General features: G+C 41.7%; 1 protein-coding gene across 2 annotated transcripts; it reads left to right on the top strand.

Annotated features, from left to right (window-relative positions):
- Positions 1 to 2,321: 2,321 nt before the first annotated feature.
- On the top strand, positions 2,322 to 8,858 carry PTTG1 (pituitary tumor-transforming 1). Of its 2 annotated transcripts, none has more exons than XM_011966669.1 (6): positions 2,322 to 2,406; positions 2,838 to 2,939; positions 3,250 to 3,434; positions 4,697 to 4,790; positions 7,841 to 7,999; positions 8,720 to 8,858. In XM_011966669.1, the coding sequence occupies exons 2-6, from the start codon at positions 2,849 to 2,851 to the stop codon at positions 8,797 to 8,799; spliced, it is 609 nt and encodes a 202-aa protein (XP_011822059.1). In that variant the 5' UTR covers positions 2,322 to 2,406; positions 2,838 to 2,848; the 3' UTR covers positions 8,800 to 8,858. The 2 variants fall into 2 exon arrangements, with proteins under 2 accessions (XP_011822059.1, XP_011822060.1); XM_011966670.1 differs by lacking the exon at positions 2,322 to 2,406 and adding an exon at positions 2,419 to 2,692.
- Positions 8,859 to 21,304: the final 12,446 nt, after the last annotated feature.

The raw sequence follows: 21,304 nt of genomic DNA, 5'->3' as shown, positions 1-21,304 counted from the left end.
CTGGTGAACACAGTGTCTTCCCTCAAATTTACATCAGAGTGCGAAAGACACCGAAACAACTATTCAGATAATTTAGCAGTTGTAAAAGTTGCTATGAAAGGAATACCGGGTGCTGTAAGAACATAAGGCACGTTATCATTAGGAAAAAACACGACGATTTCCATTTTGGAGAAACATTAGTATCTATGCTATCCCATCCCTTCTTTAAAAGTATACATGTGAAATAAAATACTGGAAAATAAACTAATTTTCGTAGTAGAATTTCTTGTGATTTTTTTTTCCTTTGTGCTTTCTATTCTGGTTGTTCTCCCCCTCCCCCCCATAACGTGTATCCTTTTTGAATGTAAAAGTTAAAATAGCTACCATTCCTGCCTCAATAAAATAGCCCAACATAATAGAATCTATTTTTTTCGTATTAAGAATTTGCAATACCTGGAGTTTAGGAGCATAAATATTAATTCTGCTTTCACAGGGCAGTAGATGAAGAAACAGAGACTGTCGTGAAAGTGAGTAGAGTCTATAAATCACTCAGGCTTTGTTTTTTTCCACTTAAAAACATTCCTGAAATTTGCTTAGGAGTGTTAAGATCTAATTAGCCAAAACCACCAGGAGAGCACATCTCGAAGAAGAATCAGAAAGCCCAGGACAAGAGAGTTGAATCTTTTCTAAGACTTGAGGTCCCTCTGGAGGATTCTGAGGAAGGTCTAGGAAAGCCGGGATTGGTTCTGGATGGGTTGCTGTTTGTAAAGCAGGATTAGGAGAAACTGATTAGGGACTAAGTGCTGTTATGAGTGAGGGTGGTTTAGCAATTGAGTATTTCCAGTAATAGTAATAGCAAAGCTGGTCTGAGGGCATCATTAGTAAGAAAACAGTGGTTATTCAAAGAGAGGGTGGTTATGGTTTACAGCTGATGCATGACCTTGGGAGAAACAATGCTTTCTGTTGGTGAAACAAAGAAGACATCCTAAGGAGATAAACCTTGCACCCCAAAACTTCTGTAGATAGAGAATCCCCACTTCGAAGCTATAGGTGTTGTAAAGATTTAGTCTCAAAAATTAACACTTTGAGTGCTGATAATATAATATGATGATGTAAAATTTAGGAGATACAGGAGGAAATAAGGGGTGGGAATAAAGGAAAGAGAGCAGTGAAGGGACAATAAAGGTATGTATATTTTTCTGTCTTTCCTCTTTTCTTCACCTTAAGTTAGGCTCTTTTCTTCTTGATACCTAGTATGAAGTCCACCATTTAATAGGTATTCAATAAATATTTGTGAATGAATGAATCATTCAATCAATATTGGTCCTGAAATGCCAGGGAAGAAGAGATGATGAACTGGCATATATTGAGAACCATGTCTATGTCAGGTATAATGTTAAGCCTTTTGTGAAAGAGTAATATGGAATCAACTCCTCTCTCTCAGCTGATCTGCAGGTGTAAAATGTATATATGGTGACCTGTGGGAAGCCGAGTTTGAATGACACAGGTCAGCCTTATCTTTTGAATGTATACCTTTATCTTGTGGTTGTTCAGTGTATTCCATTTTACTATAGAAACAGGAAAAGGTCGTCAACTTTTTCAAGCAAAATTTCTTTTCATATCTGGGAAACTGGAATTCCTTTTTTATATCTTTATTATCTCTCTGATGTTCTCTTGCTCCCTGGCCAAGCCCTTCCAGACAGCTTTGGTTAGTGTATTATTGAGATGTTACAGGTTTAAAATAAATCAGTATTAAATGATAGGATTTTAAGGGAAGACTAAATTATGTATTCATTAGAATCATAATTTTGTTCCTAAAACAGATTCGTGATGGTATAACAGAAACAGCATCTTAGCCTGAAGTATTGAGGATAATCCTCAGATTAGGGAATGATTAGTTCGTTCTTAATCATAAGCATAAGAGAATGACTCAAACGCTGCTGTTTGATCTATCTGTACTTACATTTCTTCTTAATTTTAAATTTTTCTCTCCTAGTATTCTTTAGACCCAACGTTGGTTGTTTCGACCATTTCTACAATATTTCTATTTATTTTCCATCCTTTCTACGGTGCCATTTAAATAAATATCTCTTAAAGCAATAAAACATTGTTATTGAGTCAGTACCACAGTTCATGCAGCTTAATAATATGGAGAGCAAAAAAAAAGCCTCTCAATTTTTTTTTTTTAATATTACACGACCCTAGATTCTTTTCCCCCAGAAAACGTGCCACAAAGTTTGCAAGAAAGCGCTTTTGGGGCGGAGTCCTGGCTGCTTAGGTCCCTTCCATTGGTTTGGCTTGGTGACCACGCCCCCGGCCCCGCCTCTTGAGCGGAAGAGCCAATTGGGCCGCGAGTTGTGGTTTAAACCGGGAGTGCGCCGCGTCCGTTCACCGCCGCCTTAGACGAATGTGGCTGTTGGAAGCTGCGTGAGTGAACTGGAGGGTCGCGGCTGGTTAGGTGAGCGTGGTCGGGTGGGGAAGGAGGCGGGCTGGGGCTGGGCTGGGGCTGGGCTGGGGCTGAAGCTGGGGCTGGGGCTGGGGTTGTGGTTGGGGGACTGCCTGGGGCGTAGATGGCTCCGAGTCCGTTTGAGCGCGGTCTCGGACTGCGAACTGGACCCACGGCAGTTCTCTGAAGAGTGCCGGCCCCAAACCGCCTGCTCCTTGGGACCTTAGAGCCTCTGACTCAGGCTGGAAGATTTGAGAGCTGGATTAAGTACTTGTTGGCTCACGCCCGTGACTGTCCCTCTGTTTAGCTCTTGTTTTTGTGTGGACATCCCTAGGATAAAAACTTTGGTATGTTGCTATACCTTTGCTTCTGCCACCCTCCCCAGTATCTAATATGTATCTCTCATTTTTAGAATAATCCAGAATGGCTACTCTAATCTATGTTGATAAGGAAAATGGAGAACCAGGCACCCGTGTGGCTGCTAAGGATGGGCTGAAGTTTGGGTCTGGACCTTGTAAGTACACAAGGCTGCAGTCGGATACACTGCTATTGTGTACGTGGCCTGGAGCTGGACGAGACATTTAGTGTACTTTTTGGGCAATTGGAGTCAAGTCTGTTATTGGTCCTTTTTCATTTTCAGTATCTTAATGAGATGCTTTATGGGAGTACTGAATCTCAGCTATTAGGCCTATCATAGCCATACCACTACCAATAATGGGGGGTGGGTTTGGGGGTGAGAGTTAGGTCAAGTTTACATACACAGTATTCAAGTTGTACAGGTATTTTGCTGCTGGAATATTCTTATAGTAAGACTTTTTCTTCAGCAATCAAAGCCTTAGATGGGAGATCTCAAGTTTCAACACCACGTTTTGGCAAAACGTTCGATGCTCCACCAGCCTTACCTAAAGCTACAAGAAAGGCTTTGGGAACCGTCAACAGAGCTACAGAAAAGTCTGTAAAGACCAAGGGACCCCTCAAACAAAAACAGCCAAACTTTTCTGCCAAAAAGGTAAGTGTTGGCTATAAAGACACTGTTTAAACACTTAAGCGCTTTTGACTCTTAAAATGACGATTGGCATCATCCTACCCAGCTTTCTTCCCTCTGAGTAGAAGGGAGATAGAGGTTAGCAAGCAGAGTAGTGGAGGAAACTCAGATTGTCCTTGTGGACCTCTTGGTGCCTTGAGATTGGAAATCTCAGATGCAGCTAATGCATATTTGTCCCTCACCTGTCCTTAACTAGTGTCTTAAAACTGGTTGGTGGTATCTACTTACAGATACGTACTGAGAGAGAGGGTGCCTTAAGAGGTTCTGTTGCTGCTATAATAGCACAGGTGTTGCCATTCTCTGCCTAGCCTTCCAGGGCAAGCAGCAGCTTGTTAGGTGACAATTTGCTAGCATGTTGATGTTTGTGTGAGTGTGGGTCACAAGCTACAGGTCTGTGTATCCCAGACTGAGAGCACTTTGCTGTGAAAGATGACGTTAGCATGAGGATTAACACTTTATTTGAATAACTGTTTTGTTTAATTTGCATTAGGAAATAACTGGTGAATTACATGTAGTGCAACTTAGGACAAGGATGTCTTTTTAAAAAAGTGAATTAACTTAAAAATATTAAATACAGGAATTGCAAAGATATGGCAAAAACAATGAGACACAGAACTGAAGTGTGGGAACCCCATAGGGAGTTCTAGGCATGCATATGTGAGGTGAGATAAATCAGGAATATGCCGGCTTCCATTGTAGCATCCTTCTGTAGTAGACTGTAGTAGACCTGTCAACTCCAGACTAGGAGATTGCCCATGGCGTTTTTCTGAAGTCCTTGACAGTGTCTTGCTGCCTCTTACTCAGTGTATTTGAGGAACACAAACTTGTTTTTAATATTAACCAAGTACATAATTAGGTAACACTTGCAGAAAAATCACACTCCTATAAGCCAAAAATGGCTTTGATGATTAGCTACTATCCTGGGTGATTCATGCCCGTTTTCTCCTCTGTTAGGTTGAATAATTGCGTTGATTAGCTCTGAATTAACTCTGCATTCTTGATAACTTACGCTGACAGGTGCTGGTACTTACATTTCAGATTTTAACTTTTGAGTCATGCTACTCGAATTACATTTGAATCATATTATTTGAAGTATATTTAGGTGTAATTATGAAAACTAAGGATTATGGCTTCTTAGAAGGCAGCATGAAATTGACAAATTTAAAAACTAATCAGCTAATAAGACATCCACTCTCACTAACCCATATTTTCTTCGGCTGTTCTAGATGACTGAGAAGACTGTTAAAACCAAAAGCTCTGTTCCTGCCTCAGATGATGCCTATCCAGAAATAGAAAAATTCTTTCCCTTCAATCCTCTAGGTAGTATCTTTTGTAATTGCAAAAAGTGCTTTTGGCCTTTAGTTTCTTAGTATTCCGCTCAGCTGTAACTTGATATGAATATAATATATGACCAAAAACTATAATGAGACTGTCTGATTCTGGGTCGTTTTGGACAAATGTACTTGTTGATGGAATTATTTGCAAGGTATCATCTTAGATCAGGAGGGGAATAGGAACAATGATACAGAAGACATTGTTCCTGTCTGTAAAAGCTTATCACCTAGAGGAGGTAAGATGTATTCATGAATATTGAATAAGTCCCATTGTGGACAGTCTTTTTCACAAGCCTTTTAGAAAGTGAGCTTTATGTCAATGCCTGAGAGTGCTTTGGTAGGATTATTTGTTTGGTTAGAAAAATCTACATAAGACAGTGAAGATGTGTTTTTCAAATTTCTGCAACCTGCTACATGTATCTGAAGTATTTTCTGTTTTGGAAACAGCTTTTCAAGCTTTAATTTACTCAGCCATTTGAGGAGAAGCCACTGTGTGTCAGGCATCGCTAGGTGCTGGACACACTGTTTAACAAGATGGGCCCTGCCTATGGGAGCCCACAATTTGAAGGGAAAGTCAGATGCTGGACAAGCCATCTCACTGTGAGTGTGAGCTGGAAAAAAAAGCATTGTAGGTCAAAGTGGTGCAAAGATCCTGAGGTAGGAAAAGGGACTGAAGTGGTTCTAGGAAAAATACAGGCACAGTGAAGGAGGATACAGGTGAGGTGTGGGGGCAGATCAGGGAGGGCCTTACAGATTTCTGAGCTGGATCTTTTACCCTTTTGTTTAGCCAAAGAGGTCATGTAGTTATTCTTTTACTAATTTGCATTCAGATTGTTCTGGCTTTTAGAAACAACAAACATTTCTACGATTAGTATTCTTGAAATGATCTCGTTGCAAGTTTGTGAGTACATCAGGAGGGAAACTGAGAAGGATTGCTGGGTTCGAGGGTTTGTGTGATTAAGTTTTAAAATTATAAAATGTGGTGCATCCGTGCTAATAATTATCATTCAGCCATTGGGGAAAATGAGGTAGATTTATGCATATTGATCAAGAATGAAGACCACAATATCGTGTGTTAGAGGAAAGAGATATTGCTAAGTGGCCCTTCAAAATAGTGTAAATTGTTAAATCCATCTACAGTGGATGAAGATGGCTGCTTCCTCCATATTCACTAACTATCAATGTTTTAAAACTCTAATCTTTATCAGAAAAGAAATATTTCATTGTTTTAAATTTGTGTGGTGAGCATATTTGATTATTGGCCACTTAGTTTTTCTTTTATTAACTTCCTGTTTGTGTTTTTCTTTGATTAAAGAGCTCTTTGTAGATAAAATTAGCTTCCCTTAGATTGCAGACTTCTTTCCCCTGGAGTCTTTTGTCTGTTTATGATTTCCTTTACAATTCAGTAGTTTTAAGCTAAATAGTCACATATCATTCAATTCTTTCCTGACTTCTGGGTTTTACCAGGCTTGAAAAAGAGCAGACTAATTCTTGAGTACTTAGGCTTTAGAGAACTTTCATACCTAAGGACAAAGATTTAGAAATTAAAACTGAAGAACTTAAGATATTCACTAAGTAATCACATTACATTAATGTAAATTTTTTTTTAACATAAAATATTTGTTTTGGAAAAGTTTTGAGAAGAATGGCATGGTTTATATTTTTGAAAAATATATGAAGAAAACCTGACCTCACACAGATATGTTTTTAATAGTCTTTTCAGATAAGCGTGGATAGTTTTCTTTGCCACTACACTGAAACCCACAAGTGGCTGTTTCTGAATATATAATTGCAATGTGGAATCTGAAACCATATCAATGAGCATTTTGTATCTTGACAGTAAAATCCATCGGTCTGTTTTGCACTTGGAGTGTATCTTTTATTCTTGCATCTGTCTTGCATTGATCATTCAGAAATATTGATTCACTGAGATATGTAGATACTCATATGTTGAGATTATATAATATCAAAAGCACATTAATATCACAACTGATCTCATCAGAAAAGTCTAAGGCACCTGTCAAGCTAATGACTGCAGATAAGTTTTCCAAAATTCCTTCTTTTGGCCAGACACAGTGGCTCATGCCTGTAATCCCAGCACTTTGGGAGGCAAGGCTGGCAGATCCCCTGAGGTCAGGAGTTCAAGACCAGCCTGGCCAACATGGTGAAACCTTTTTCCGTCTCTACTAAAAATACAAAAATTATCCGGGTGTGGTGGGCGCGCCTGTAATCCCAGCTACTTGGGAGACTGAGGCAGGAGAATTGCTTGAACCCGGGAGGCAGAGGTTGCAGTAAACGGAGATTGTGCCACTGCACTGCAGCCTAGGTGAAAGAGTGAGACTCTGTCTCAAAAAAAAAAAAAATTCATTTTTTTGTTTTTGACAAAATTTTGTCATTTTATATTCTGCCGTTGGTAACAAAGCCTGTCAGTTTTCCTTGAGGTGATAGACTTCTTTCATGCCTTTGAGAAGAAGTGTGACAGGCATCCAGGTCTGAGTGACCATGGGATTTCTTGCAGTTGTTAATTCAAGTAAAAATAGTATACCAGGAAAAAGTTCTCTAGTTTTAGGTTGCAACTCAGACAATTGCACAAATCCTTTTGCTTTGAGATAATCGTATTTTGGTGTGCAGTGGAAGTGCTTTATGGCATACTTCTCATTTTATCACATAGAACATTAAAAAGACATCTTCTCAAGGATGGAGAGCTAATAAAATTAATACTTTCTACTGCATATGGTGAAGTGACATTAAGTGAAACTGGCATTTTTAAACTACAAGTGCAGAAAGATGCAGAACATAGAGACTGCTCCTATGGTTTACTGTCACTGCCTTGATTTGTGTTGAGGCACCAGCAGCTTTATCCACCATTGCCTTGGTACCATCATCACAAATGTCAACCCAGTGGGAAAAGGTGTGAATATTGTCATGAAAATAGTTTTGACCTCATGGACCCCCGAAAGTGTCTCAGACCACAAGGAGTCTACAGCCCACGCTGAGAACTGCTGCTCTGACAAAAACACTTTCTCTCTGTAACAGACTTTGAGAGTTTTGACCTGCCTGAAGAGCACCAGATTGCGCACCTCCCCTTGAGTGGAGTGCCTCTCATGATCCTTGACGAGGAGAGAGAGCTTGAAAAGCTGTTTCAGCTGGGCCCCCCTTCACCTGTGAAGATGCCCTCTCCACCATGGGAATCCAGTAAGTGAGCAAGTGCCCTTCTAGAAGGGCTGCAAACAATTTGTTTCATAACACTTCCATTACCGTGGGAACAAAGTTGTGCGTGAGGTGAGCCTGTGAGTCATTTCTGTCCTTCAAATGACAAGGATAAGGTTTCAGAAAAATAAACTATTCTCAATTGGTATTGCTTTTTGGTCCCAAATGCCCCAGTAAAATTGTTATTCTGGAAACTGGATAGTCTTAGTTACAGCCAAAAGATTAATTCTCACTTACATCTTCTTAGGCTGTAAGTTGAAGCATATATAATAAACTTGTTTGGAATGATGATTCCATGTTATATCCAAAGCTAATATAAGATCAAAACACCTGTGCTGTGGCATAGACTGACAATAATTTCTTACTGCAGAAGGTTTGAGGTCTTTGTTTGAACTGGTAGTCAAAGCTATCATTATGTTTTCTGTTTGTTCTGATGTGGGATAATTTGTGCTAATAAGTTACATTAGTGAGACTGTTAGCTCTTACTTTGGTCTCTAAGAGATTCAGATACTTCTAAGACTTACTTCCTAATGAAAGTCAATTCTGGGGCCACAGACATATTCCAAAAAGTGTGTGTCAGGAGGGGATGGAGGTGATTGATTAGACAAAGGGAAAAACATGAGTTTTTGACAGCTGATATCTATGTTGATATGGACAATGACTCAACGATTTGCAGAAATTTAATAAGAGATTCCTGTTTTCTAGATCTGTTGCAGTCTCCTTCAAGCATTCTGTCAACCCTGGATGTTGAATTGCCACCTGTTTGCTGTGACATAGATATTTAAATTTCTTAGTGCTTCAGAGTTTGTGCGTATTTGTATTAATAAAGCATTCTTTAACAGATTCTTCCAAGTATTGTGTTTGCTTTTCCGTGGAGTTTACTTAAAACAATATGAAAGCTAGCCAAGGTGTTTAACAAAGAGTCTATAATGTGACAATAGAGATTTGTCTGATTTCTAAAAACTTAAATCCTTTTGGTTTAACAGCTTATTTTAGAAGCCACCACTGTTTTTCCTGAAAAGTATACCCCTCAATGTATACTTTATTGACTTTTTGCAGCCATTAACTAGTGAGTTATTAGATCTCTTAATTAGAAGAGCTCCTTCCAACTCATTAAGTATCTATTGCTAGGCATTCTTTATTGCTGGTTTGCCTTAGTTTCTAATGACTTTAGTACTCAGTATTGAAAGGCTCTAAATCTGAGAATTCAGCTTCCTTGGGATCTTCAATTAGGTTCCTTGAAGATCACTGAAGATAATTTACTGATAGTAAGGTCTACACTCCACCTATAGGAAACTGTATTTAGTTATTTACCTTGTGTTGGACATGAGTATTTGAGAAGCATTATTGTGTTTAATGTTTGACACTATTTTCCAGATAAGACAATGAAGCTCAGAAGTTCATTGATTTGTCAAAGATGTGAAGAGCTAGAAAACGCTAGAGCTGGTATTTTGATCTCAGTTCTGAGGTTGGAATCAAAATAGAGATGGCAAATAGTTGCTCATAGGTTTTTTTTTTTTTTTTTTTTTTTGAGGGAGGGGGTAGATATTTTAAAAACCTTAATCATTTCCACTATTTAAAATTCCAATGTTTCACCAATCTGGCTTTGGAGAGTTCTTGAAAAGAGATGTGTCCATAGTAGACCCTATTTCTGTTACTTGCTGGGGTTGGAGGTGGATTGCTGCTGCTGCCTTTTGGGTGGAATGTAGGCTTTCTATCCCACAGACCCTGCCTTAAATGGCCTTAGTGAGAACTGAAGTGATCCTTTTACTTTTTGTGTCTCTTCTCAGACCTAGCCTACTTAACTCACTTGACTTGCTTGGGCCCTGTAGTCACCTGAATTTGACCCTTGCTTGATGCTAAGTTACATAAGAAGTCTTTCCCTTGATATATCAGTAGCTTCTGTGGTCAAGTTAGAGTGTGAACCCTTTGGCATTGTTACTGAAGGAAGTTGAAGGATATTAGGCGTGAAATACTAAGAACACCCACAACTGCTTATCCTGATTTTAAAACTTTTTACCTTCTAAATATAACTGAATCCGTGTGACTTTCTGGAATTAGAAAGGCAGACTTCTAGGAGAAGATAATACCATAAGACTACTAGGGCATTTGGCTTTAGGGGAGAGTTAGATTTAGCATCCTCAGGTAAAATAGGACTGCTAAGAAAAGCAAAGTATAGGTTGGACACAGTGGCTCACACTGGTAATCTCAGCACTTGAGAGTGTGAGGCGGGAGGACTGCTTGATCCCAGGAGCTCGAGATCAACCTGGGCCATGTAGTAAGACCCTTGTTTCTAAAAAAATTAAAAATAATTAGCGGGGTGTGGTGGCGCGTACCTGTAGTCCTAGTCTCAGGAGGTTGAGGCAGGAGGATTGCTTGAGCCCAGGAGTTCAAGCTTACAACTTGAGTTGCTATAATGCCACTGTAATCCAGCCTGGGTGGTAGAGTGAGATACTCAAAAACAACGAAAAAAGCAAAGTGTAGTTCTGAATGGCTTTCATACTCTGCAACACAAACTGAAGCTTTGGAAAATTGTCTTTTGTGGTAGAGGGAACCAAGGGCTGGCAGCAAGGAGACTAGTCAGTCCCTTACCAATTAATTGCTGTCCTCTGGGTCACAACTGAGTATGGAGGGATCTGATCTTTTCATCTGCTGTTAATCAGATTGCAGTGTGCATAATGTGTGTTGAGACTGAGAACTTTAAGCAGATGCTCCTCCATTAATACAGATAATTTGCATCTTGTGGGGGTTGTTGCTATTTTGTTAAGTTCTGACACTTTTTGAAATAAGACAGACTTTATTCATACCTTTACAACTCTGCAATCCTACCTTTCTCTACACCACCTTTGAGACTGCCTCTCAGGATCCCGTACCTTCTCAGAGTAGGAGCTAACAGTCAGGAATGCCATTATCTTGCTACCATTTCTTCTTTCTTACCACAAGTTGTATTTTCCGACTTCTTTGCATGCCAGCCGTGGATTTTACCTTTTTTCATGCTGGGTGTTTTAAAAATTCTATTAATATTCTTATCCTTTGTTCTGGAGTATGGGTAAGGTACCTAGAAGCAATTTGATTCATTTGAGACTTGCCTTTAAGGTTAGGCATCATCAGAGCAGCATTTAGCCCAGGGCTAATTTCCCACTGCTACTGAAGCGCCAGACGCTTAGGATTCTGCCGCTCCCTGAATTATGAGGTTTTCCTGTCTAGCTGGTAGGAGAAGACACTATTCCCAGCCCTGTGTGGGCTTCAGGAATTCTTCCCTCTGATCTTTTCAGCTTGTTTTCTTATGCATATGTGGATCCGCGCCCTTCTGAATATTACAGGGAGATCCCCTACAAATTTCCAGGGTTCTCTCTGTGCAGCTCTCTCCTCTCCAGTGCTGTGCTCTGCAAACGTGGCCTGCCTTGGCCTGACTCTCTGCTCTGTCTCTTCAACTCAGGAAATTCACTGGGCTCTGCCTGCCTCCCTCCCTTCCCTACTCTGAGGCCTGGAAACTCAAAAGTAGCCAGTGAGGACAGTCATCAGCCTCACCTCACTTATCTCACATTCCTCAGGCATTGCTATTCTTCGTCGCCTGATGTCTGCTGTTTGGGAAGCCCTTGTTTCATCTATTTTGTCTTGTTTTTTAGTTTCAGGCAGGAGAGTAAATCTGGTCCCTGTTACTCCATCTTGGTTGCCTTTGAAAGTTCCTTCCAGGTATTCCCTTTTTTTTTTTTTTTTTTTGAGATGGAGTCTCCCTGGGTCACCCAGGCTAGAGTGCAGTGGCACGATCTTGGCTCACTGCAAGCTCTGCCTCCCGGGTTCACGCCATTCTCCTGTCTCAGTCTCCTGAGTAGTTGGGATAACAGGTGCCTACCACCATGCCTGGCTAATTTTTTTTTTTTTTTTTTTGTATTTTTAGTAGAGATGGGGTCCATGTTAGCCTGGATAGTCTTGATCTCCTCACCTCGTGATCCACCCGCCTCGGCCTCCCAAAGTGCTGGGATTACAGGCATGAGCCACCACGCCTGTCCTTTTTTTTTTTTTTTTTTTTAAATTGACGTGACATTCACATAAGAATTCATTTAAAAATGTACAATTCAGTGACTTTTAGTTCATGCAGTATATGCAACTATCACCACTATCTAATTTCAGAACACTTTCATCACCCCCAAAAATAAACCCACCATCAAGCACTCATTCCCCACTTCATTTACTTTGTAATGATGTCCCTCTGCCACCCAGATGAAGTCTGAGTTGCTCAGTGTGGCTCACATGGCCTTGAGGTGGCTCCTTGGGGTTGTAATTTCCTCTCCTCATTCACCTGGTTCACACCTGTCCATCTCTAGTACTCCAGTGAGATGCTTTTCTTACCAGAAGCCTTTTCTGATACCCTAAGATCAGACTATGTATCCCCCAATTTGCTCAATTAGCCCCTCACCTTAGCTTTTTCCTTGCACTTACCATGCTCAGCTGTGTCTGGCCCTCTCCGCTATACTGGGAGCTGGATGAGGTGTGTCCTGTGCAGTGGCGTATTCTCTGCCTGGCATGTGACAGGTGCTCAGGGACTTGCTGAAATGAGTTAAGATGTCATCAGTCCCTGGGGATCCATGTTCCTAGAGACCCAGTGGCTGCATTGTACCCACTGTTAGCATCACACAGTATCAGGGCCAGGGAGCCTGACTTCAAGGTTTCCAGAGAGAGAGTGGTGGAGGCAGGCACAAGTCTAGGAGGTCAGCTTCTCCCACCCTAGACAGTTCCTGGTCATCTGTTTGCCCGTGCCCCGCCAAGCCCAGGTATAACCCATTCACCGAGAAGCTCCAGCTCTGCAGGGGAAATATAAACTGGGTTTCTTTCTTCCTTAATTGCCACCAACCATGTTTTGTTGACCCATCCTCCTTTCTGGGTGGTAGGTGATGCTGAGCAGCATTCAGACAGATTTCACAGCTTTCCAGGTACTTTTGGTTAAAATTAAACTTTGCTTATTTTAAAACTCGAGGTTCAAACCTATTTCAGGTTCTTCTCCCTTTCCCCCAGGACAGGCGAGAGCTCGGCAAAAGCCCATGTGTATGCTCTGCTCACCACACATGTCCCCTCTCCCCGTCCGGTGTTAGGACCCTTGTAGGGGCTTAGTCCAGCCCCAAGCCTGGGAGGACAGCTGGAGGGAGAAGAGAGTCTGCTCCTGTGACAGGCTACTTGTTGGCTATGGGGAAGGTGCTGGCTTCGTTTTGGCTGTTGCACTCTGCACCATGCTGGCAGCCTCGCTCATGGGCAGGTCCTTATGTAGAGAATCACCCTCTCCTCCATGGCTGTCCCTCCTGAGAATGGCAGCCTGGCTCTCTTCCCACACCTTTCTCAGGTGGGTCCTCCTATTGCTTGGTCCAGGGGCTGTCCATGGCCTCTGCCCTTCCACTATTAACCACTGGGGTCTTTTCCATATTCTTTGAGGGCTGCAGAACCAGGATGGGGTGAAGGTTTCCCTGTAGGCCTGAGTACTCTAGCAGGTGTCCCACTGTGAGAAATCTCTGGGCCAGGAGCAGGTACCAATCTTCAAGTTGCAGTCAGTCTCCATATGCTGATGATCCTCTCCTTCTCCCCACAGTGCAGTGAGAAGACTCAAAAGGAGGCACCAATAGTCCCAGAATGCTCTCTCAAGAGCCCTCGCTCTCACCAGTCTTGGTTCTGTTGGTGGCACCAGCATGGGCTTAACTATTTCTCCTTCAACTCAGCAGATGTGTATCTGGGGGTGAGAGGCCATTCTCCCCTTCCTGAAGATTCCTATCTTTATGTGTTCATTTAAAGCTTTTCATGGCTGCAGGAAGGAGAGGAACACCTCTCCCACCATGGACACGGCTTTTCTCTGCAAACACCCCAAAAGTGGACCACCTCATCTATCAAGCCTCTTTCTGCTTCTGATAGTTGATGCTCCTAGGACTGGCATCTCTTGGCAAGCCCTGAGCTAACTTTAGAATATGCTATACTCAGTGGCTTTTGGGGGCCTTAGCTGCATGTTTTCAAGCAATAGGAACAATCAAACAGCAGATCTGTCTCTCCTTTTTAGCCAGAGTGAACTTGGATGAGGGTCTTGTTTAACCTTGCAGTCTCCAAGTCCAGTGTCTTGCCTGGAGTAGACAAATGATCAGTTTGTGGAATTGAATCACGGCAGGAAGAACGAGTGCAAAGTGGCTCCCTTTGTTTCTGTGTGCACAGACTCCTGGGAGGATTTGTGCCTACACTCCCTTCTGAAGAGGCCTCTTTTTCCTACAAGAGGAGCCTGGGACTGATGAGCCGTTTCTCTTTTCAGAGCACATAGTGGAGCAGACCGCAGGCCCCACTTTCCTCTGCTGCCTGAGGAGTGGGAGTGGGTTTCCATGGCAATGGCATGCACTAGCACTCACCTCCGCTTTGCAGCCCTGCTGCAGAGGTGAGAGCTGCCTGCCTTTGGTATGCTGCTCAGAGCCCAAGCCAGGCTGGCTCCTGGCTTCCTGCACTCTTGCAGGAAGGGACACTATCCCAGAGGTGTAAGTCAGGGGCAGGTCACATGACTAAGAAGCATCTTCATCTTACTGGAAAGATGAAAAGTTAGTTGAGTATGATGTTCTGTATTCACAGTTTGAAAACTGGGCATGTGACTAGAGCCGTACACACATCGTATTTCAGTCTTGTAGTTAGAGGCAGCGGGTGGTATGTGAGATGCCAAAGGGGAGAGAGGGAAAGGCAGGCATGGATTCATACCTTAAAAAAGAGACAGAGAAAGAAGGGGGAACTAAGAAAGCAGCAGACAAAAACTACATGGTGTTTGGTGCCTACTGGGTACTCAGACACAGGGCTGTCAAGTTTTATGGGAGGGTTGTGTTCCTGAAGACCTTGTATAATTACCATAAATTTATGTAATTTAAGACTACTCCTGACGTGGATGTTGTATTTGTGTGCTAGGGCTGCCATAACAGAATACCGCAGACTGAGGGACTGAAACAATGGACATTTATTTTCTTAGGACTCTGGAGGCTGGAAGTCCATGACCGAGGTGTGGCAGGGTTGGTTTCTTCTGAGGACTCTCTTTTTCTATTGTAGTCGTGTCCCTGGCTTCTCACTGTGTCCTCTCACAGTCTTTCCTCTGTGTTATCTGTGCCCTTCTCCTAAGGACAGCAGTTAGATTGGATTAGGCCCACCCTAATGACCCCATTTTAACTTGATTAGCTCTTTACTGGCCCTATTTCCAAATACAGTCACATTCTGAGGTGCTGGGGGTGAGGACTTCAACATATGAACTTTGAGGTGGGGAGGAGGGACACAATTTATAATAGATATCAAGTGTTGCTGTTAAAGAAATGAAGTCATATGGCAAAAGCATAAACATTACTTTTAAACCCAATAAAAGTGAAATTAGATGATTCTTGATAAATTCTAAAACATCGATAGATTTAAAATTTTATGTAGAAGTGATTCTAAAACCGATAGATTTAAAATTTTATGTAGAAGTGAGATTTAGTGATCCTTTTTATTGTTTCAGATCTGCATAATCTAATTTTCCTCATGCAAAAAGAAAAATCAATTGGCCACTGTGAGCCAGGCACTCTTCTAGGTACCAAGGATACTGCGCTGAACAAAACAGACGAAAACCTTTGCCCTCCTTATGAAACTTACATTGCAGCCAGAAGAAACAGACTATCTACAAAATAGTCAATTACATGGTATGTTAGAAGGTGATAGGTGTAGTGGAAAAAAAATAGAGTGGAAAGGAGTCTGTCCTGTGGGTGTATGGGTAGGTGGAGGAATTGCAATGTTAAATAGAGAAGTTTTGGAGAAGTGAGAAGGTACTTTTGAACAAAGATTTGAAGGAACTGAAAGAGATACACAGAGGACTTCCAGGGCTGTATCTATCAAGCAAGTTAGAGAACATTTGCAAAGCCACTGATGTAGGAATGGATTTAGTATGTTTGAGGAATTGCAAAAAGGTCGGCAGGGCTGGAGGGTAGTGAGTGATAGGCAGAGGGGCATAAGACAGGGGCAGAAGACAGGGCCAGAGAAGTAGGGAGATGTTGTATCATGGAGGATCTTAGGGGCCGTGAAAATGAGTTTGGGTTTTAAGTGTATGTCCCTGAAAGACCAAAAGAAGGAGGCAGAGTGATGTTGAGCTGGGAAGATGGAGAGTGGGGTGCTCGAAGATCAGATAATTAGTTATGGAGAGTTTGAAGTTTTTCGTAGTGACAGTGTCTAGGAGATGACCATGGGACTGGGTGGTTGCGGTAGATGGAAGATAAGCTCATTGGAGAATTGCCAAGGAATTCAGAGGATAGCATCTTGGAAGGCATAGACAGAATGAAGGACCAGTAGTAAAGAGAATGGCAGTGAGCCACAGACAAAAATCTTTAAGGAGAGAAGGGAATGACACAAGTGTTTGCAATGAGACAAGCAGTGGATGGGCCTGTTTGATGATATAAGATTCCAAGCTAGAGTTTTAGGGCAGAGGGAGGGAGAGTGTGGTCTGGAGGCAACAGTGGGGATCCAAGAGTACACTATCCCATCTCCCTATTGTTATAGTGGAGAATGGAGTGGAACAGGGGTCCCCTCTTCACTGATGCTGATGGGAAGGCCACATGAGGGTTGGTGACCAGGGAGGGATGGCAGCCAGGGAAGCCCCCCTCTAGCTGTGAAATATGATGTCTTTTAGGATACTGCTATTCACGACTCATTTACATATTTTAATAAAACACAATTGGGAGTATCACTTCTTGACACTGGGCTTCTTAGTCTAGGTGAAATTGAGTGAGAATTTCTAAGAAGTTCTTTTCCCTAGAAATGGAATAATAGGAATGAATAGTGATATAGTTTGGCTGTGTCCCTACCAGAATCTCATCTTGAATTGTAGCTCGCATAATCCCCACATATCGTAGGAGGTGCCTGGTGGGAGGTAATTGAATCATGGGGGTGGTTACCTCCATGCTGTTCTCATGATAGTGAGTTCTCACAAGATTTGATGATTTTATAAGGGGCTTTTCCCCACCTTCACTCTGTACTTCTCCTTGCTGCCACCATGTGAAGAAGGACGTGTTTGCTTCCCTTTCCTTCATGACTGTAAATTTCCTGAGGCCTCCCCAGCCCTGCAGAACTGTGAGTCAATTAAACCTCTTTCCTTTATAAATTACCCAGTCTTGGGTATTTCTTCATAGCAGCGTGAGAACAGACTAATACAAATCGTTCTTTATACAGAGGCATCTAGGATTAAAGCAAAGACCCTCTTTATTGCTTGAAGGATTCTGTTTTGGGACTCATCATCGCCCTGATGGCTGGCTGCATCCAGAACACAGAGGAAGAAAGAGTTGCCTTCAAGGATATGCAATTGCCAGGAAAAGAGCAAGAATGTAAAAAATAAAGAGGTTGAAATGAGTTTGTGAAGTCACTAAGAACATTACAGGTGGAATGAACTCCCTGGAGATGTGACTCTCAGGAGGGCAGAGCCCTTTGTTCACTTGCCCTGTGGACAGCATATTGTACACCAGTGCTTTTCAAAGGGTACCTAGACATACCAGGGGTCCCCAAGACCTTTTAGGGATACATGACATCAAATTCATTTCGACAATAGTGCCAGGATGTTATTTGCCTCTTAAATTTTCATTCTTTCACAGTGTACAGTAGAGTTTTCCAGGAGCTACTCCAAGTGTGGTATTATAGCAGAGCAAATGAAGAAGCAGATATGAGAATCAGCTGTCTTAAGCCAGATAGTAGAGATTTTCAGAAATGTAAAACAATGTCATGTTAATTTTCTAAATGCATTTTTTTTTTTTGGTTTAGGAAAATACTGACTTTTTATAAAATTATGTTAATTATGTTATAATTAATTGGTTTATTATGGTAATGTTAAATAAGTAAATATATTTTAAACTCCTCAGCTTTAATTTCTAAAACTGTAAAGATTGATAGGTATAATCCTTACAAACAAAGACTCTTTTTCATCCTTTATAATTTTTTTAAGAGTGTAAAAGAAGCCAGGCCAGGTGGCTTGCATCTATAATCCCAGTGCTTTGGGAGGCTGAAGTGGGAGGATTGCTTGAGCATAGTAAAACCCCATCTCCACAAACAACAACAACAAAACCCAGACTGTAAAGGAATTCTGAGACCAAACAGTTTGAGAACTGCATGTCTAGTGGATGAGCACCCAGGCTCTGGAGTTAGTATGCTTGGTTTGAATCCTGGCTTTGTGATCTTAGGCAAGTTACTTGACCAGAGACTTAATTTCCTTATCAGGAAACTAGGCTGTCTCACAGTTATTGTGAGCAACAAATGAAATAATGTGTTATTCATTATTTCACAAACGATCATTTTGTAAATACTATTTCATCAAGTAATTTATTGAATATTCTATCTATATATACAAAACCCTGTGGTTCCTGCTTTGAAGGATGTAAAATGACACAAGCCACAGCTCCTACTAGCAAGAGGATTGCTGTCAAGAGCGAGATTTCTGGATTTGTAGTTAGCACCTTTGGGTTCAATTCCCAGCTCCGCCCTTGACTAACTGATCTGATCTTCAGCATGCCACTTGCTCTTGGCTAAGGTCAGATCCTAAAGGCATCTTCGATGGTCCACAGAGTAGAAGGTAAATTCCCACTTACATCTTTGAAGCATCTCCTGCCTCAGTTTAACAATTGGTTTCGTCCTTCCCTTTGAAAATGATCTACATCACCTTTCCTCCCAAGCTAATGTAACCATGCCACTAGAGGGCACCTCCTGCCTTCTCAGTCAGTCATTCGCAGCTTCCTCTAATTTAGAAATGTTCTTTCAGCTGAGATGGGTGGTAGGTTGAGATCTGATATCTTTAGGATTTCCTCAGCTTGATGGATGTGGTAAGTTTTGCTTGAAAATCCTGATTTTTTTTCTTTTTCCTCTTTTCTTTTAAATCAGACCTCTTTTAATAAAACTGGGGTGGAAAGGTTGGTGGAAGGGAGAGCGCTGCTACCACCACCACCTGACATTGATAAGTACTTACTTGCTGCCAGATCAGTGCTAAGTGCCTCACACGCATCGTCCTTTGGACTCTCAGAGCAACGCCATGGGGTGTGGGTATGCGTGAGCATTCATTACTTACGGTTGGAAACTTGGGCTCTGATTGGTTAAGTAACTTTTGCAACATCCAGCTAGAAGGCACACTTGGTACCACGAAGCGGTCTCCAGAGAAGCTTGTCCTTCCCTGGCTGTTAAGTCAAGCAGGGAGCGCCGGGTCCTGCTCCTCTAGGACAGTAGTTCTCAGCCTTATCAGACATAAAAGCCCCTTTCTTTATGAAAGATTTCGTAATACCTCCTGTACTATCCTGAAGTGATATCCACAGGCAGTGTATGCCTATGCTTATATGTCCGCTTACATAGAATGCAAACGAGACCTTTTCCTTTTAGGAAAGTATGTCTTAACAAGCATTAGGCTTGTCTATCTACACCAGATGACAAAGGTGCCGGGCTAATTTCCTAACTTCCCACCAGGGGGCGGCATACCACTTTCCCTGCTGCGATCTGCTCGCACAGTCAGTCCGCCTCCGTAGTGGCGTTGGCCGTTTCTCCTTCAACTGGAATCGCCCGGTTAGACGACTCCTGAGGTCCGCGGAGTGGTACAGGGGTTGTGGTGGGCAATGACACGAAGAAGTCGCAGATCGTGGTGCTGACCCCCACGTTAGCGTGATAGATTTCTGGTCACATGTACCCAGCATGAGTACAGTCACATGCTTTAAAATTTTAGTTTCCTTACTGAGTGACTTGCTTACACAGTGATTACGAAGTAACGTGTTTATTTTCATTGATACTGCTTTAAAAAATTGTTATAGGCAGTGAGCAGTATTCGTTTAATATTTTTCTTTAAATCAACTCAATTTTTCTTTAACATGAATACATATATTTAAACGGAAATTTTAATGTGTCAATGGAAAATTTGCATCATTTGACATAATTGGAGAGTAACCAAGACAAAAAGAAAAAAAAGCAATGGTACTAAGTTCTTGCTGATACTGATACGGTTTCCCACCAAGGATCCATTTTCTCTCTTAGAAGAGTTTCTTAAGGAAATATTTAAGGAAGGCTGTCAAAGATATATTAGCACTGAATTGAGATTATCCTTCAAGTAATCAGAAAGACTAAAACAGAAGTGAAAAGGGAATAGTTTTCTCATGATGTTGATCAACATTATTTTATTTTTATTTTTTAATTTCAATAGTTTTTGGGAACAAGTGGTGTTTGGTTACATGGATAAGTTCTTTAGTGGTGATTTCTGAGATTTCGGTGTACCCATCACTGGAACAGTGTATATTGAACCCAATGTCCAGTCTTTCATCCCTCACCCCTCTCACCCTTTCCCCCAGAGTCCCTAAAGTCCATTATATCATTCTTATGCCTTTGCATCCTCATAGCTGAGCTCCCACTTAAAAGTGAGAACATACGATATTTGGTTTTCCATTCCTGAGTTACTTCACTTAGAACAATAGTCTCCAGCTCCATCCAGGTTGCTGTGAATGCCATTATTTCATTCCTTTTTGTGGCTCAGTAGTATTCCATGGAGTATATATACCACATTTTCTTTATCCACTCATTGGTTGATAGGCATTTAGGTTGGTTCCATATTTTTGTAATTGTGAATTGTGATGCTATAAACATGGGTGTGCAAGTGTCTTTTTCATATAATGACTTCTTTTCCTTTGGGTGGATTCCCAGTAGGATCAAATGGCAGATCCACTTTCAAGATCAACACTATTTAAATTTTTATCTGTGTACCCCTAAAATCATCTCCTATATACGAGTGGACACAGTGTCTCCCCCTGTGGAGATACTGGCATGGTGCATGGCTTCCTGGGCTGGAGTCGAGGGACTGCATGCTAGCTGTGTTTTCTGCACTGGTTGCTTGCCCTCCCTGAGCCTTGCTGTCCTCATCTATAAAATGAAGAGGTTGGAGGAGATAATCTCTGCAATTCTTTGGGATCTAATGGTCTAAGACTCTCTGAAGTACTGATTCTTATTGGAAGGAGATATAATACTTAGCAGGACATCTTCTTTTTTGTGTGCCTAGAACCTTTGAAGGGGCCGGGGAAAGCTACAGATTCTCCAAAATCCCAGCTGACACCCCGTCTCCTGAGAGGCAATTCAACCTCTAGGAAGAGCCAGCAGTTTAGACCCTGGAGTCCAAGAGACCTGCATTTAAATCGTTGCTCTGCCTTCTACCAGTTTTGTAACTTTCAGCAGATCACTGAACCTCTTTGGCTTCAGCTTCCTTGTCTATAAATTAGGAACAATAATGCTATTTATCCTTATTGTGATGATCAAATTATTATA

Source organism: Mandrillus leucophaeus, unplaced genomic scaffold (genome assembly GCF_000951045.1).
Source record: "Mandrillus leucophaeus isolate KB7577 unplaced genomic scaffold, Mleu.le_1.0 Scaffold77, whole genome shotgun sequence".
Taxonomy (NCBI): Eukaryota; Metazoa; Chordata; class Mammalia; order Primates; family Cercopithecidae; genus Mandrillus; species Mandrillus leucophaeus.
The sequence above is the reverse complement of the archived record's forward strand: the minus strand, read 5'-3'. Positions and strand labels throughout refer to the sequence as shown.